Source organism: Zosterops lateralis (assembly GCF_965231275.1).
Source record: "Zosterops lateralis genome assembly, chromosome: 3".
Lineage (NCBI taxonomy): Eukaryota > Metazoa > Chordata > Aves > Passeriformes > Zosteropidae > Zosterops > Zosterops lateralis.
Window position 1 is genome coordinate 50,052,163 of NC_139764.1, and position 15,320 is coordinate 50,067,482.

The 15,320-nt window shown below is 40.8% G+C and overlaps 1 protein-coding gene across 7 annotated transcripts in view; it reads right to left on the bottom strand.

Moving 5' to 3' along the window:
• Positions 1–15,320, bottom strand: part of NHSL1 (NHS like 1) — a gene marked incomplete at its 5' end in the record, with an annotated part of 177,927 nt that overhangs the window by 34,323 nt on the left and 128,284 nt on the right. For all 7 annotated transcript variants that reach the window (XM_083856993.1, XM_083856989.1, XM_083856988.1 and 4 more), the window contains one exon: positions 2,810–2,937. In XM_083856993.1, the coding sequence (XP_083713119.1) occupies positions 2,810–2,937 (128 nt within the window). The remainder of the gene's footprint in view (positions 1–2,809; positions 2,938–15,320) is intronic.

Sequence of the window (15,320 nt, forward strand, 5' to 3'; positions counted from 1 at the left end):
AGTATGTAAGATACAAGAAAGGAGAAGACTGGTCACAGTACTGAGATGTAAAATCCAGGTAAACCAATCTAATCACCAACAAACTCAATTAGGATCAGTACTACACTGGAACTTAGTCAGTGCTCATCAATCTAACTTGTAAGAATCAACACTAAAAGGGTGGATTTTTACACCTAATTTTATATCAACTTCCACTCTGAGACTCCAGCTTTCTATATTTTCTAATTTTGTTTATTCATTTTTGAATTGGGCCCACTTCTCCTTAGTGGTTTTCTTTGGAACAGCATATGTTCTGCTTATCTTAGACATTTCCTAAGATGCTGAACCAACATGCTTGGTGGTGTGACTATTACCCTGTGCTGATAGACACCAACCCCCACAAAATCTGAAAATGCTTGTGGATCGACACCTAGCCATAGTTTCATATTGTCTCCATTGTAGATAGACAAGCAAAATATCTGACTATGGTTTTTATTTTTAGAAGCAGATTAAAAATAATAGGGAAAGCTAGTTTCCTTTTTGATATCACCTACTCTTTTTTGCTGCAAGTCGGCAATTATATCAACTAAGAAGTTTATGAACGGGAAATAGATATTTATCCACCCATCATTATATTGCTGTTCTCGAATTTCAATTATTAAATAAATACTGCATGCACAGAATTTAAATGCTGGCTTTTTTGCTTTGAATAGACAACAAAGCTATGAGGCTTTCATCTAATGGTAAGGAGTTCACATTTTGAATCACAGGACTTTTGGCGACCCCAGTTCCACACTGTTCCTGAAGAACTCTCCTGACAGATGAAATATGACTCCCTCAAGGCGTAAGACTTATTGGAATTACTTGGCTCTTTACCAGTAGGATAATAATTCAAGTTCAGAAATCTGTTGTGGTAAACATTAATTTAAAGAAAGATTAAACATTTATAGCATAAAAAAAAAAAAAAAGGTGCCAATTAAACAGAGATACTGGTCAAAAAATTCTACAAAATGAAGTTATACAATATGAATGGAGAATCTATGCTACAGTTTACAAGAAATTTATGTCTTTGTGAGCTGGAAATAAGAGTGGCAGGGTTAAGGCTAACGTTCTGAGATAATCAGTAACAGCCAAGACTGTCAGTTTGGCAGCTATTTTTCTCCACAGATCTGAATCATCCTTTCAGCTATAATATTTAAGGGTACCTACTCCAATCTGAAATGGGAGCCCTATCCTGCATTTAAAGCATACTTAGTTGCATTAATTTTCTCCAGAATGCACAGAAATTGTTAGTAACACATTACGTTAACACTCAAAAAACCCTTAACCAAGAAAGGATGACAGCTGTTAGTCTCCACGAATCCTCACCCTTGCTTATATACTTTCATGCAAATTGTTTAAAGTGTATTTATATATTTAAAATGTTATGTTAGTTTTACATGTGCAGATGGTTATATGCTGCACAGCACTGGCCAGGACAAGTCGATGACATATATGTATGCATTTATGTGCTGTACATTAATAGCAACAAACAAGGTGTTAATACTCTCCTTCGTGGAAGTCATAATTCCATTGATTTCAGCAAGGTTTTGCAAATTACTATTATAATGCATTCCACAGTATGAATGTGCTTTACATTCTCGGCTCACTGCCACTACATACCACACACAGCTAAACAAGATGCTCTGACATTCCCTGCCAATGCACAGATAAAATGCAATCACCACCTGGACAAGGGACTCTATATATTCCACAACACCCTGTATTATGTGACTAAAACCCACAGAGGATAAAACTGAAAACACTGTACCCTTTAAAGTGCACTCTCAGGGTCAGCACATTTGCTGATGAGAGTTATTTGGTCTACACTACAGAGGGACATATGGTTTAGGAACAATTCAAAGAAATTAAACTGTGTTACAATTAAGGACATCATCCCACTCTCGAAGCAAGAGCTGGTTTTGGCAAAGTATTCTAGAATATCTATCTTGAAAATGCCAAGAGCTCTGGCATTTCAGCTTTAGATAGGCATGCTTGCCATCCACCCCAGCAGTAACATCCTAGACCACTATGGCAAAGTCAACTTTTTCTTCAGAGCTCACAGGCACAACAGGATAAACACAGGAGAGCAGAATTTTTCTTCTTCCAAAGAGTAATGAAACTTACTAGTTCTGTAATTGAAATCTATATAAATTGATGTATAAAGCAATATGGCTTCATAGCTTTCTTAAAACTTGTGATCAACTGTTCCTTCTCTTTAATTTATTTCTAGATTCTACGCTAAACACACTGGGAGTAGAGATGTGGGGATATAAGCATGAAAATCATGAAGTAAACTGAAAGAAAGGCAATAAACCTAACTGAGTGGACAACCTTCATTATCTGGATGCCTTTACCAAAACAGTTGTGATGCACTAGGACAAAGCTCCTACCTAACTGAATAACCACCTGTATTAGCAATTCAAAGTGTGTACCTATCCAAGTTACAATTCAAATATGCTGATGGCTGCTGAATAGCTCTTTCTGCTACTTGAATGTAAACACTTAGCAGCTACCCTTGCTGGGCTCTTCCCTCCAGAACATTACCAAACCCCTTCCCGCTTTCACATGCTGAACATGCCAGTGGGAACTTAATATCACTGCATGGGTAGAATTGGGAGTTTTAAGAGACCATGAAATTCAGATGAACTACTGTCACTGCAATTCAAAGAAATAAACATCTTTGTGATCCTCTAAAAATCCTGCCTTATTTGAACAGTTATGGCAGGCAATTAAACTGCACCAGGCAAGTATTTTTTCCAGCGCTTTGCCCCCCACCCCCCACCATTACCTTTTGTTCAATTTCTTCATAATCATCCTGGTAACTTCCACAGATTGCACTGGAGGATGAGGAGAAGGTGGGGCCCTGAGAGTAATACTGTGAGCTCCGGTAGCCATCCCGCCGCAGCTTGTCACACTCTGCTCAAAGAGAGAGAAACAGGAGGTTAGACCATGGCAAGAGCCTTGGTGTGCAGTGGCATTTAAGTACTGAATGTTTCTCTGAAGATGTTTACCGTGCATTAACATTGTCTGCCCCAAGTGACAGAACCCGAGGGCGCGTTCCTCGTATTGGTATTGATATTTCCTCCTCCCTCTCATGTGTGACATACAAGCCCACACATGGCGTATTAGCCCAGGCGATGGCAAGTGCACTGGAAAGAAGGGGGAAAGGGATTTCTTTATTTATTTAAGTGAGGCCTGGCTCGGTGTCTTGACAGATGGCAGCATCTTGCAGGATGGGAGACTGATGCATGTGAGGAACTCCAGGGGTCTCATCTGCCAGGCCGGTAGACATCTATTATATGCCTTACACTTGTAATGATGATGATGTTGCTCACTACTCAAGCACCATCTGCTAAATAACTTTGGCACTGACCACTTGTCTTGTCTTCCTGTCCGTGGAAGAGACCACTTACTGTGATTTTGGAGAGAGGAATGCCAATCACGGGGATCTCAAAAACTTGTGTTACTGCACAGCACGTGTAGTTTAATACTACAGAGTTTCTAAAGTTCAGAAAGAACTCGGAGCAGACATGCATCCCCACTCACAACAGCCAAAATTCCAGTCAGCATTGCATCCCCCTCACCAAGTTTTCCACAATCATCTTCCTGCCTCCTAATTGATATTCAGTGTGATTGTGCTAGAGAATAACAGACGCCACAGCATAAGGAAAAATTAAATGTTCAAGATGCGGCAATCAGACTCATCAGACCAGTTAGTTTTATATTTCCAAAGACAGATATCTGAATTTGTTGAAAGATGATGAAAGCAAGAAGAAAATTAAGTATTTGGTGTACTTCCATTTAAGGAACTGAAATTTCTGCACAATTTGCAGGCATTATCACAACATAAAGCACTTTTATAATCATTTGCTGGAGAAGGTCTTTCTGTGATTATATCATCTGTCTGCCTATCTTGATCTTCTGAAACTCCTTAAAACAGAAAAGATGCAATACTTATACCAAGGGCAAGGTTTTAGAGAGGCTTTTGCCTGGCAAATGATTAGGTGGAATTACAATGTGCGACTCCAGCATACATGTCCCTCTGTTATGCTCAGATGCTTCTGAGACCAAGGTCTGGAGGACTCGTGCTGACAGGTTAACTGACCTACAGCAACCACAGATCTGTGAGGATTTAGTCAGTAAGGACTCCCCTGTATCTGCACATGAACACTGAGGAGGCAAGCTGACACTCTGACAACCAGTCATTTCCATCAGTGCCAGACATGTCTTTGCCTACACATCCCTACGGTGTCAAGAAGGGCAGCATGGCAGGAACCCTTCCTTCGCTCTCAATTCAAGGACCAAAAGTGGCAGTGTGGGTTCTGAGATCCAAATCAATGGCTGTATCTCAGAAACAGAGGGCTGGTAACCCTGTTTACCCATTCCACATGTGTGAGCATGCTGACATCATGCACATCTGGGAAACTGTTGCCTTACTTCAGGAGGGGGATGAAAAATGACTGTCAGCAACCACAGCAAAGCAAATTCCTCCATCACCATTCCAAATTCGGTACTGGATCCAGCCAGATCCAGCACATAACATTCACAGATGTGAGCAACCTGATGGGTTGGTTGTTGGTTTGAGCCAGAAATGAACAGGGTAAATGGATCGTGGCAGAACAAGACAGCCCAAAGACCTGCATCAACTTGTAGCATGGGTTAACACGCTAAGTTGTCAACTTAGACACTGCAGCTTTTACCTTCAGAGGGATCATTAATCACTGCAAACAAACATGAATACAGCCTAAGGGGTGCATAAGAATGCAGTTATTTTTCCTCCCATTTTTGGATTAAGGCATAGGGTCTTTGCTGGCCACTCCTGCAACTCTCTGACATGACACATCATTGCATGCCCCCCAAAAAAACCTGCCAAACCTCACAGGTGGTTTGACGTGAGCTAGATGCCAGATGCCCACCAAAGCTGCTCTATCACTCTCTTCCTCTGAAGAGTGCTGGGCAGGAGAGAGAAAATATAACAAAAGGCCCATGAGCTGAGAAAAGGACAGGGAGAGATCACTCACCAGTTAAAACCACAGGCAAAACAACCTTGATTTAGGGACTTAGTTGAATTTACTACCAATCAAAGTAAGAGTATGATAATGAGAAGTAAAGCAAATCCTAAAAAACACACTCCACCCATTCCTCCCCTCCTAGGCTTAACTTTATTCCCAATTCTCTACCTCCTCCCCACTCAGCAGTGCAGGGAGATGGGGAATAGAGGTTATGGTCAGTTCATCATGTTGTTCCTACTGCTACTTCCTCCTCGGGGAGGTCATTCTCCCACTTCAGTGTGGAGCTCCTTCTATGGGAGACAGTACTCTAAAAACTGTCCAGTGTGGGACTTTCCCACGGGCTACAGCTCTTCACAAACTGCTCCAGCAGTGGTTCTCTCATGGGTACAGTCCTTCAGGAACAGTCTGCTTCAGTGTGGGTTCCCCAAAGGGTCAGAAGTCCTGCCAGCAAATCTGCTCTTGCTTGGGCTTCTCTGTCCATGGATTCCCAGGGCCTGCCAGGAGCCTGCTCCAATGTAGACATCCCATGGAGTCACAGTTGTCACAGAACTTCTCTGGAGGTAACAGTCTCCTCTTGAGCAAGATAGATGAATGCTCTGATATTAACTGTTTGACCTTATTCATTTTCCTAACCAAGAAGGTGAAGATGATGAATAGTGCACCTCATGAAGCCCAGAAAAGCTCAAAAAACTTAAGAGAATCAATGCTGAAGGTCTCAAGTCCATCACAAGTTCAAGTGGATTGTCAATAACAACCTGTCAGCTTATTAAGCTCACAACCTCCCACTGTCCACAGCACCAAATCCATGTAACTTCTTAAGTTATTGCAGCAACATTGCTGATGAAGCCAAAATTGCCAAAAACTGCTAGGTGAAACCAAGAAAAAGGTGGTTTGTCCTCAAGAAGAGCTTTTCTATTTATGTACTGTAACTGTACGTATTGCAGCACAGCAGGAAACACACTGTGGATGGCACCCAGGGCCAACAAACCTCACCAGAGGCTTTAGACAGGTATCTTTTACTTCATGCTGCAACAGTCTACAAGCACAACACAGGATCAAACACTGCACCTGACTGAAGGTACTGTCACTGCCAAACCAAGGGTGGCAATTGCTGTTTAAAAACCATCCAAGCTCAAGACTCCTCCCTTCCATCTTCCTACTCTTATTAGAGGTGCACATGTCCTTCTGTAGGCAATCAGGTTCACATTTTTCAGATATAGGGGTTTTATTTTTGTAAAAAAATACCGATAGAGGAGCTAGAGATATTTACTCTAGGAAACACTCCAGATATTACTCTTGGAAAAGACCCTTCTTCCCAGAGGAATGATACATTGCCCTAGTCTGACAACCCCAAACAGAGAAGAGCACTATAAACTAAGTATAGTTTCAACTAAGTGAAAAAGTTCTTATAGTTATGCATATTATTTTACAGATGTCTGTACTGAAGCTTACAAGGTAACTGAAAGATCCATCCATTGCAGTTATTAAAAATATTTGTTTTAAAGAACTACGGTACATTAGGTGAAACCATAGATTAGGTTTTTTTTCCTTCTATACTAGTGACACAATTTCAGAATCTCCTCTGTATTAGAAGCACTGTTTAAAAATGACTGTCATTAGATTATAATTTATTCCCACTTACGTGGTACAAGTGAAACCCTTCCTAAAAAATGAAATTTTTCCTGAAATTTTTCCTTGTGTTTTGCTGTTCACAGGATGGTTTTAGTTAAGCGTGAAGAAAGTGCATGGGAAATGCAGTCAAAGCCCTTTTAAGGGCCCCCTCATCATTTCCACAGTTATTAGAACAGGCTTCGAGAGACACAACCAAAGCAAATGTGTTAAAGCTGTCAGTGCCCAATACAATCATGCCCAAGTCTCTGCTATATACCCAGACACTCATATTTTTGCTCAGGATTGCAGTATCGCAGACTTTGCTAAATCTTGCCATCAGACAGAAGTATGCTGAGGATGTGTCCTGTGCATCACCCATCTCTTATCTCTTCCCTCCTGCTAAATAAGCTGGAGAACAGGCAGGTACCTGCAGCAGTAAACTGAGAGCAAAGGCTCAACCAGCCATGTGCACCAGAGTTTTGAGCCACAGACACTGAATTCAGCACTGCTGTGAGTAACTCAACCTCTCCATACAAAAGCTTACAGCCTTTGTGACAGAATGTCAGGGCAAGTGTATGAAAATACCTCTGAATTTCATACAAGGAACTTGTATGTGCCCCTGAGTCAGTAACACACAGTAGCAAGTCTCAACACAGAGGCAATTTACTGCTTTTCCAGCAACTGAAACAATATTCTCACATGATAATTTGAGCCACAAATCACAGGAGTGAACAGCAGGCATGGCACTGATAACTCAGTAATTCGTCTGACACGGTATTACCATGGTAAAGCAGGATTAATGTTTACCTTGTCAGACCTACACACTGCACTGTGCCACAACAGATGGAAGGCTGGGTTTTCTGGGAGGGGACCGGATGCACTGGCTCTTTTCCTCTCTTTTAACCAACTTTGGAAACATTTTCTACCTGCTGAGGTTCCTACTGAAAACTTGTTGCAGTATCTTGGAAGTTTATAGGAAGGAAAATGCATTACCCTGTCAGAAGCAGAACTGGTCAGAGGGACATGGATTCAGTTATTTTCAGAAGTTGTGCTTTATTTTTTTCTTGTTGTAAATGAACTGTGCAAGAGTAAGTGTTATTTTTAACAAGCTTCTTCATAAAACAATTGTTTTGTCTGTCAGTATTAGTGTGCCCCATACATCTATATACCTGTCTGCAGGGAGAAAGCCTCCAGGTCCTGGTTTCTAGGCTAGAGCCCACCTGAGCCTGACACCTCCCCCTAAGGCAAAGCCCCAGCAAGAGCACAGAGCCACAGCTTTATGCCACCACCCTGGACCAGTCTCAGGTCTGAAAGTGCACCCACCACTCACTAAATTAGCCCTGATGAGATTACTCAGATTACTCCTGTAAGCAAACACCGCTCACATGACTGTTGCAGGATCAGGCCTTAAGCTCTGTAGCTGTCTACATCCACATGTACACACACAGGCATACTCTCACAAGCATATATTGAAGAGTCTAATATTAAAAAATTAAAATCCACTTTTCTAAATATTTATTAGTAACCACCAAAGGAACTGGCTAAAGAATTAAACTACCATGATATTCACTAATATAAATGTAGAAACTTGGCTTTAAAGTTATTCAGACATCTAAATAACTCCAATTAGCTTGGAATAACTACCCATCCCATTGCATGGGTCAAGCAATGAAAAGACAGGAACATCATATCCTGGAAACATCTGAATTTTCCCTATATGCAAGAACAGGACCTGGAACTCAAGACTAATTGCTAAAATCCAAAGAGAAAATGTAAGTTGGACCAGGAGTAGATGCGCTGCCTGCCTGGCACAGCTGCCAGAGCTGCTGAAACAAGAGCTCCCAGGTACAAAGGTAGAAAGGGGAAAGACCAGCACACGCATCAGCCACTTTTATACCACCTCTTGCTGTCTCCTTGTCAGCAAGAAGGGACATGCAATGAGCTGACAGCTTCATCTACATGCTTGAAAAACTATCAGCTGAAGTGACTTCTTGGGGCAGAGCCTTTCATGTTGTAACTTGTATTTTTCTAATTTTTTTTTTTTTTTTTTTTTTTTACTACCGAGAAGCTATTAACTGCTCAAGTCAGCTAAACTGTCAACTACAGAAATAAATCTGCTGAGTAGTATATTAAAACACATTTATCCATTCACCACACATATCACTGGAAAACCATTCTACTCCCCAGGGTCAGAAATCTTTTTTTTTTTTCAGTCTTCAAACATTGTAGTCAGCTTCTTCTGTAAATATCCCCAAACCATGTTCCTCCCCTAAGTCACAACTACAAACACTGTCTTACAAGCAGCTTTTTAGAATTTCACCTAAAACCAGACAGACTGTAGTATAGTATATATTTGTCTTGTAAATGCAAACCGTTTGAAATTATCTCTTACTTTATAGGTGACACTGCACTTTAATAATCAAAGTATCAGAGCTCTTGGTTTTAAAAGAAATTACTTTCACCACTGGTAAATAAGTGCATATAATTTTAATTTACTTGATAGAGACTTTGAATTTGTTTTTCCAGTTGAGTTGAGACAACTAAGATTGTGCGGGCTTGTGACAGACAGGCGTGGGTGTCCAAGACCTGGATTTCTGAGCTGGCATTGCTGCATCCAAGCAAATCACTTTGGGTTAGATCCAGTCAAGGACTTACATACTTAGATCCTGCAAACAGACAGAGCATGATCTAAATTTCACATATGTGCCTCCTAAATTCAGAGTCCAAACAGGTATGTACACACTGCCTGCAGCATGTGAACACACAGAAAGGTGTCTCAGGATAAATCCAACTAAGGAAGAACTTGAGATGCCTTAACTCTCATCATCACCACACCAGTAATGGCTGGCACTGGGTCCAATGCTGCAGGTCCTCATGAGGGGCAAGAGAACCTAACAGGGATATCAACATCGTTACTTCTAAGGATGATGTACTTTTGCAAGTTAAAAGTATTTTTCATTTAGAGGCAAATTTAAGTTCTTTACAGATGAGGTGAATACAGGCTAAAATCTCCAGCTTCCTAATGGTGTACTGGGAACACTGAGCAAAAGGTGTCACCTGTACTGTTGTAGGGTCTGGTGCCAAGTACCAAAACACACTCTGAGCACCGAACCAGGACCTCTTCACAGTGCATGGCTGCCCCTTTGCTTGCTCACAGCACTGTGGTAAGAGGTGGATAAAACCAAGGTAACGCTTGACTATGCAGTTAACTGGGGAATTTCAGGGAGGTAACTTTTCAAGATAAAGAGCTTGTTGAGAATGATTACGCCTGGGACCATAATTAAAACAGACGCCCTAGTTCAAAGGTTTCTTTGGTTAGTAAATCTAACTGGAATTACTACCTTTCACTCTGTGCCCCTTTATGGTTCCCTCATTTGTAAACTGGGGTTAAGAATGCACAGTTCTCTGTGTGTAGATGAGACAGGCTATATAAAAGCTCAGCTGTACAAAGGCAATCTTGTTTCTCACAAATATCTCAAGTTAAATATGACTTCCAAAAAAGCAGCTCAATTTAACTCCCAACACAGTACCTATTTTTGTCCCTGGATCTAAATATGCAGCAGGCAGCTTGCCTCTACCACTTTACATTCCTCCCAAAAATTCACTCAGCCTGGATCATGTCCCAGTTCTTTAAATGTATAAATCCCCATATCATGTGCAGAACTTGACTATCACGGAGACTAGTTCTATATCAAAGCTTTAAAATATGTTGTAAAGCCACAGCAATGATGCACTTGTGTAACAACTGAACTGTAACCAATGCTGACTGCAAAGCAAGTTCATGAACTTCAGCTGTGACATACTCAGTGCACCATTTTGTTCAGATTCCAAGTTAAAGGGGTCAGGGATTTCAACAGATGGAGTACTGTTGCCACCCAGCTGAAAAAACTTCTGCTCAACAGCTCAATTTAGGTGCTTTTGGCTAGTAACAGCCTTTGTCAATCCAGCCAACTTCCTTATTATCCCCACCCCTTGCCCCAAAATGCAGCTTTATATTGATATTTCTGTATGTCTTATCAGTACATACAGAAAAGCCCAAGACAAGCCCAGAGACAGTGGACGGGGGTACCAACATATTTCTTCCACAAGCACCACTTAAAGTGGCAAGAGGCAAAACAAAGAAACCACCAGTAAAAACGTAGTTGTTTGCTTCAAAGCTGTCTTACTTGGTAAGTAAGCACTTGAAAGCTCCATTAGACTTTTTTAAAGATAATTTTGCGTATTCTCTCTCATGAGTAAGTAGCCACGCCCAGCCACACAGGTAGCTTTTAAGGACAGATGCTGTCCAGAATTACCCAGAAACAAAGACGTCTTGGGCTCCAAGGGGATAAAGGTGATCCTAACACAGGGCTGCTGGACTATCACAGAGAAGTATGTTGTATGGGTACTTCAAAGAAGTCTTACTGAAAGTGAAGAAATGTATTTTATATTTGGTCTATTTCCATGCCCTCCCCCATAAAAATGTTGGGAAGCATGTCCTGCCATGGTAACTGGAGGCCACTTGGCCTGGAAGCCTGCCCTTCCAAGCAGCTTCAGGGCTCAGCTGTGCAGACACCTACAGCAGCACAAGGAGAGGGCATGGAAGTGCAACATTAAAGGAAAGCAATTGTACAGATTTATTTTCAAGAGTCTAAATCAGATGCAAGTGTTTAAGAAATCCAAATTAAAAGGAACTCTTAAATGTCAAAATACTGTTAACAGGGTCAAGTAAATGCAAAGACATTGATCATTCCCCTCTTTCCTTGGCGCTTTTAAAAGACAAATACATATAATACCAACCTTTAATTCCCCAGGTGATCTGCATGATTTAGTGATACATAAAACCTTTCTAATGGCACCAAAATGCAACAGCCCTGACAAATTATATTTGTTAACAAGCTGTCACTAGGGAGTGCTCAAAATAATTATCACTGTTTGTCTCATGTTAATTTAAATTTCTGCAAGTGCCTTATACGACTGCATTTAGTGGTGACAAGATGTCTGAAGTATAAGTGTATTTGCTTCCTTTTCTATCTGTGATGCTTGCATTAAAATAACACTCCCTGCTTTTTCTCTAGCGTTTTTTATGGATATTTGTTGTTTCTTAGACAATTGAACACAGCTAATGTAAAAATGTGAAAGGATTTTTCATTGTTTTTTTTCTCCTAGGATATTTTAAATGTAAAGCTATCTCAAATGCTGCCAACAAGAACATAACATCCTAAATCTCAGAGAGTAAGGAGAAAAAAAAGCAAAAATGAAATCAACTGAAAGTTCAATATTCCTTCTGATGGGTAAGTTATTTTTACCTAGCACTTAAATAACAGTGCTACAGACAGTTAACAATTTCAATTTATTTTTTCTGCTAAAGGCATGGATCTGAAATGGGTTCAATAATCCTTCAGGTATAGCTTCCTAAAAAAACCCCACATTTATCTAGTTTAAGAAAAAAAAAACAGTATTATTTTGAAACAAATTTTATCTTCTTTAAACCCTTTCACTGGAATTGCTTTCACTGCTCATGTGTATCATGCAATCAATCTACATATAACCACGCTTTATGTTTTTACACTCAGTACTGCACTATATAAACTAAACCTAAAAATAGGCAACCTAGATGCTTCCAAGCAGCTCAGTTCTGCAGCACAAGACCAGCTTTCAAACACATGCAGTGTAGCCTCTTGGTCAAATTCTGCTTTGTTTCATTTCAGTATTTGCTTTTTGAAATTCCTTATTAGAAAGGGCATTTGGAGTATGGAACTTGGCCAAAACCATCAACAGATGTACAGTGAATTAGTTCAGTAACAGCAAAAAAAGCAGGATACATGAGCAGAAACTCTGATAGTAACTTTACAATTGTAACTAAAATAATGAAAAATAAGTTGATTTCTATTTTTTGATTTTATAGCTCCAAGGCCTTTCAGGAACATATGGTCAACTCATAGCCTTTAATGGCCTTTTACTTCATTAAGGTTTCCAGTTGGTAGGGAGTTCACATCTTGACATCTCTCTGAACCTGAACCAGAGCTATTGTCAATATGATGCGGTTTCCCCCTATTTTGCAGCTCTTTAATGAAACATAAGATTATTTTAAGTCCATAATCTTCTCAGCAGGATTATCAACTAGTAGGTCTGACCCTAATATTGCTCATCTGAACAGTGATCTGGCAGATGCACTGAGAAAACAAAGGCTAAGCACATACCTGTCTGGAGGGTCTTGTAGCAAGACATAATAGAGGCTTTATGACTAACTACTTAAATCCTGTTTTATTTGACAATGCTAACCAGATGTCTTCTGGAAAACAAATCAAGTGTTTCAATCACTGCTGCTTAAATACATTCCTTGAATTTGGCCAACAAAGCTAAACAGAAGCTAGAGTCAGCCAAATTCAGCTCTTCTGAAGATGAGATAATAAATGAATCATCGCAGACATCGGAACAACGAGCCCTATATTATGTACGTAGCTTGAATCAACACAATTATCCTGGGGGGAGGGCACAAAGTACAGGCAGTTGTGCAGAAGTTTCAGCAGTTATAGACTGAAAAGGGATATGAAAGTCAGCAAGTGCACTGTTCCCACTATTTACAGCAACACCTTCCTCAGTACGTATCCAACACCTTGTTATCTGCTGGAAAGGACAACCAGTCTGGGCAGTGACCAGTAGAGTGTGACACGACATTGCCCCTCATCTGCAACTTCAACAGTGCAGCGAGCGTCCACAACACTCCTCAGGAGCTGGATATCTCCTAACAGCCTGATACCATTTCAGTCTGGCTGTGTTTGACCTTTAACATTAATACACTTATTCCATCCCTGCCCTTTATGCCTGTCATCTCCCAACTAATGAAAAAAATGACAAATACAGAACAGTGAAGATTGCGCTCCCCCACTTTTTTTTTTTTAATCAAAAGTGCTCTACATTGCTAACTGCAGGAACCAGAAAACAAGTGCCCCTTGGAAATTCAACTATACATGCCCTGCTCTGGTTTCCATCACTGCAACTGACATGTATCCCCATTTGAGGGAGAATTTAGAATAGCTAAAAAAAAGTAGAAACTAAGAGCACAGGTCCATGGTAAGAATTCTTTTTTCTTTTCCTTCATTTCATCATAGCTTGCAAGATTATCCAAGGGCAATGCATTTCAGATTAAACTTGAGGCTTTCCTTTTAGGACACTGGACCTCCACCTGTAACACACTGTTAATGTTGCAAACCTGCACAGAAGGTAACAGACACACTCACTACACACTCAAACAGTTGAGCAAAGCAACACTTAAAAGAGTGCTGTGTCTCCTCCCCATCTTCATGCTTTGTGCCTTAGTGCTTGTCAATTTCAGAGTATAACACACTTCACAAAATGAGGATTAGTCTCAACTTACTTTTACTGCCAAATATTTGTGTCACTGCTACGTACTACAGCTGTTCTATCTGTGCCCCCAGCTGAAGGGCACTGTACTTCACAGACCTCCTCAGATACTGGTTCTTCAAATAGGGCCATGCAACGAGCCAGATCAGTCAGTGCACTGTGTCAGGGATGGGAGCTGTTCTACACTGCAACCCTCTTGACTCTGGTTGGACACCCCCTGAACCTCTTGGCCTTATGGACCCAGAACCCTGTAGGAAACACTGCAGTATGTGGCACTGGGCCCTTCAGCACAGACAACAAGCCTGCCTTAAGAAACAACGCCACTCTGAACAACATCAAACTCACAGCTCTGCTACTGCCCAGACCAGACTGTCAGCGCTAGCCCAGACACTCAGCAGACATTAACAACATGAGACTAGCCAAGTCCTTCAGCCTTGGAACAGAGCACACAGCAAGGGAACAGGATTGACTTGAGGATCTTGGCCCCATGCTGAGCCTCAGCTCTTCCTTCCCATCTGTTGTCTTCGTCCCCTGTTTTCCTGACTTTCTAGGACACAACAGTGACAAGAAGCACAAGTCATGTTAAGACTCCTCAGTGGCTAATACTGTTTTGTTTTTACCTGAACATCTGTATTTTGGGAAATACCTTTCATGAAGTGGCCATGAAAACACTAGAAAGAGGCCATACAGGACAGGCTTTCAGGAGAGAGCAGCTGGGCCCTGAGGGTTAGAAAACATGCACCTTCCATGTCCATGTCACTCCATCTGCTTCAGCAGGCACTCTGAGGTCCTGGCTCCTTCCCCAAAGAAAATGAGGGTCTGCTTTATTCAGTGCAAACAAAACACTAAGAAGAAATACTGTATCTATCACCACAACCAGAGAACTGCATACTTTTCCAAACATTTAAATCAAACTGCAATGGTATCATGACTGTGAAGTGCAACTGAAGTTATACTCTTCTTTTCTAGACATATTAAGCCACTGAGACCTTTTAATTTAAAATGAAGTAACACAGCCTGGGTTTAATATATCAAGCCACTGGTTTTAGTCAATAACAACTTTAAATTTTAATGCAGGTTATATAAAGCAACTTCAGTTCTCAAGAACAGATAGACTATGCATTACAGCCTTTCCAGGTTCCAGGTGCTTCATTTTCTAATTCAGATTACTGGACAATACTGCTTTTTAAAACTTCAGAGGGCAGCAGAGCACCTGCACGCCTAAAGGATAAATAGCTTTACCTCAGTTATGAACACATCTGAATGCAAGATCTCATCACTTATACCTGAAAGTAGCTTCATAAAAGAAAAGCACAACATTTCTCCTTA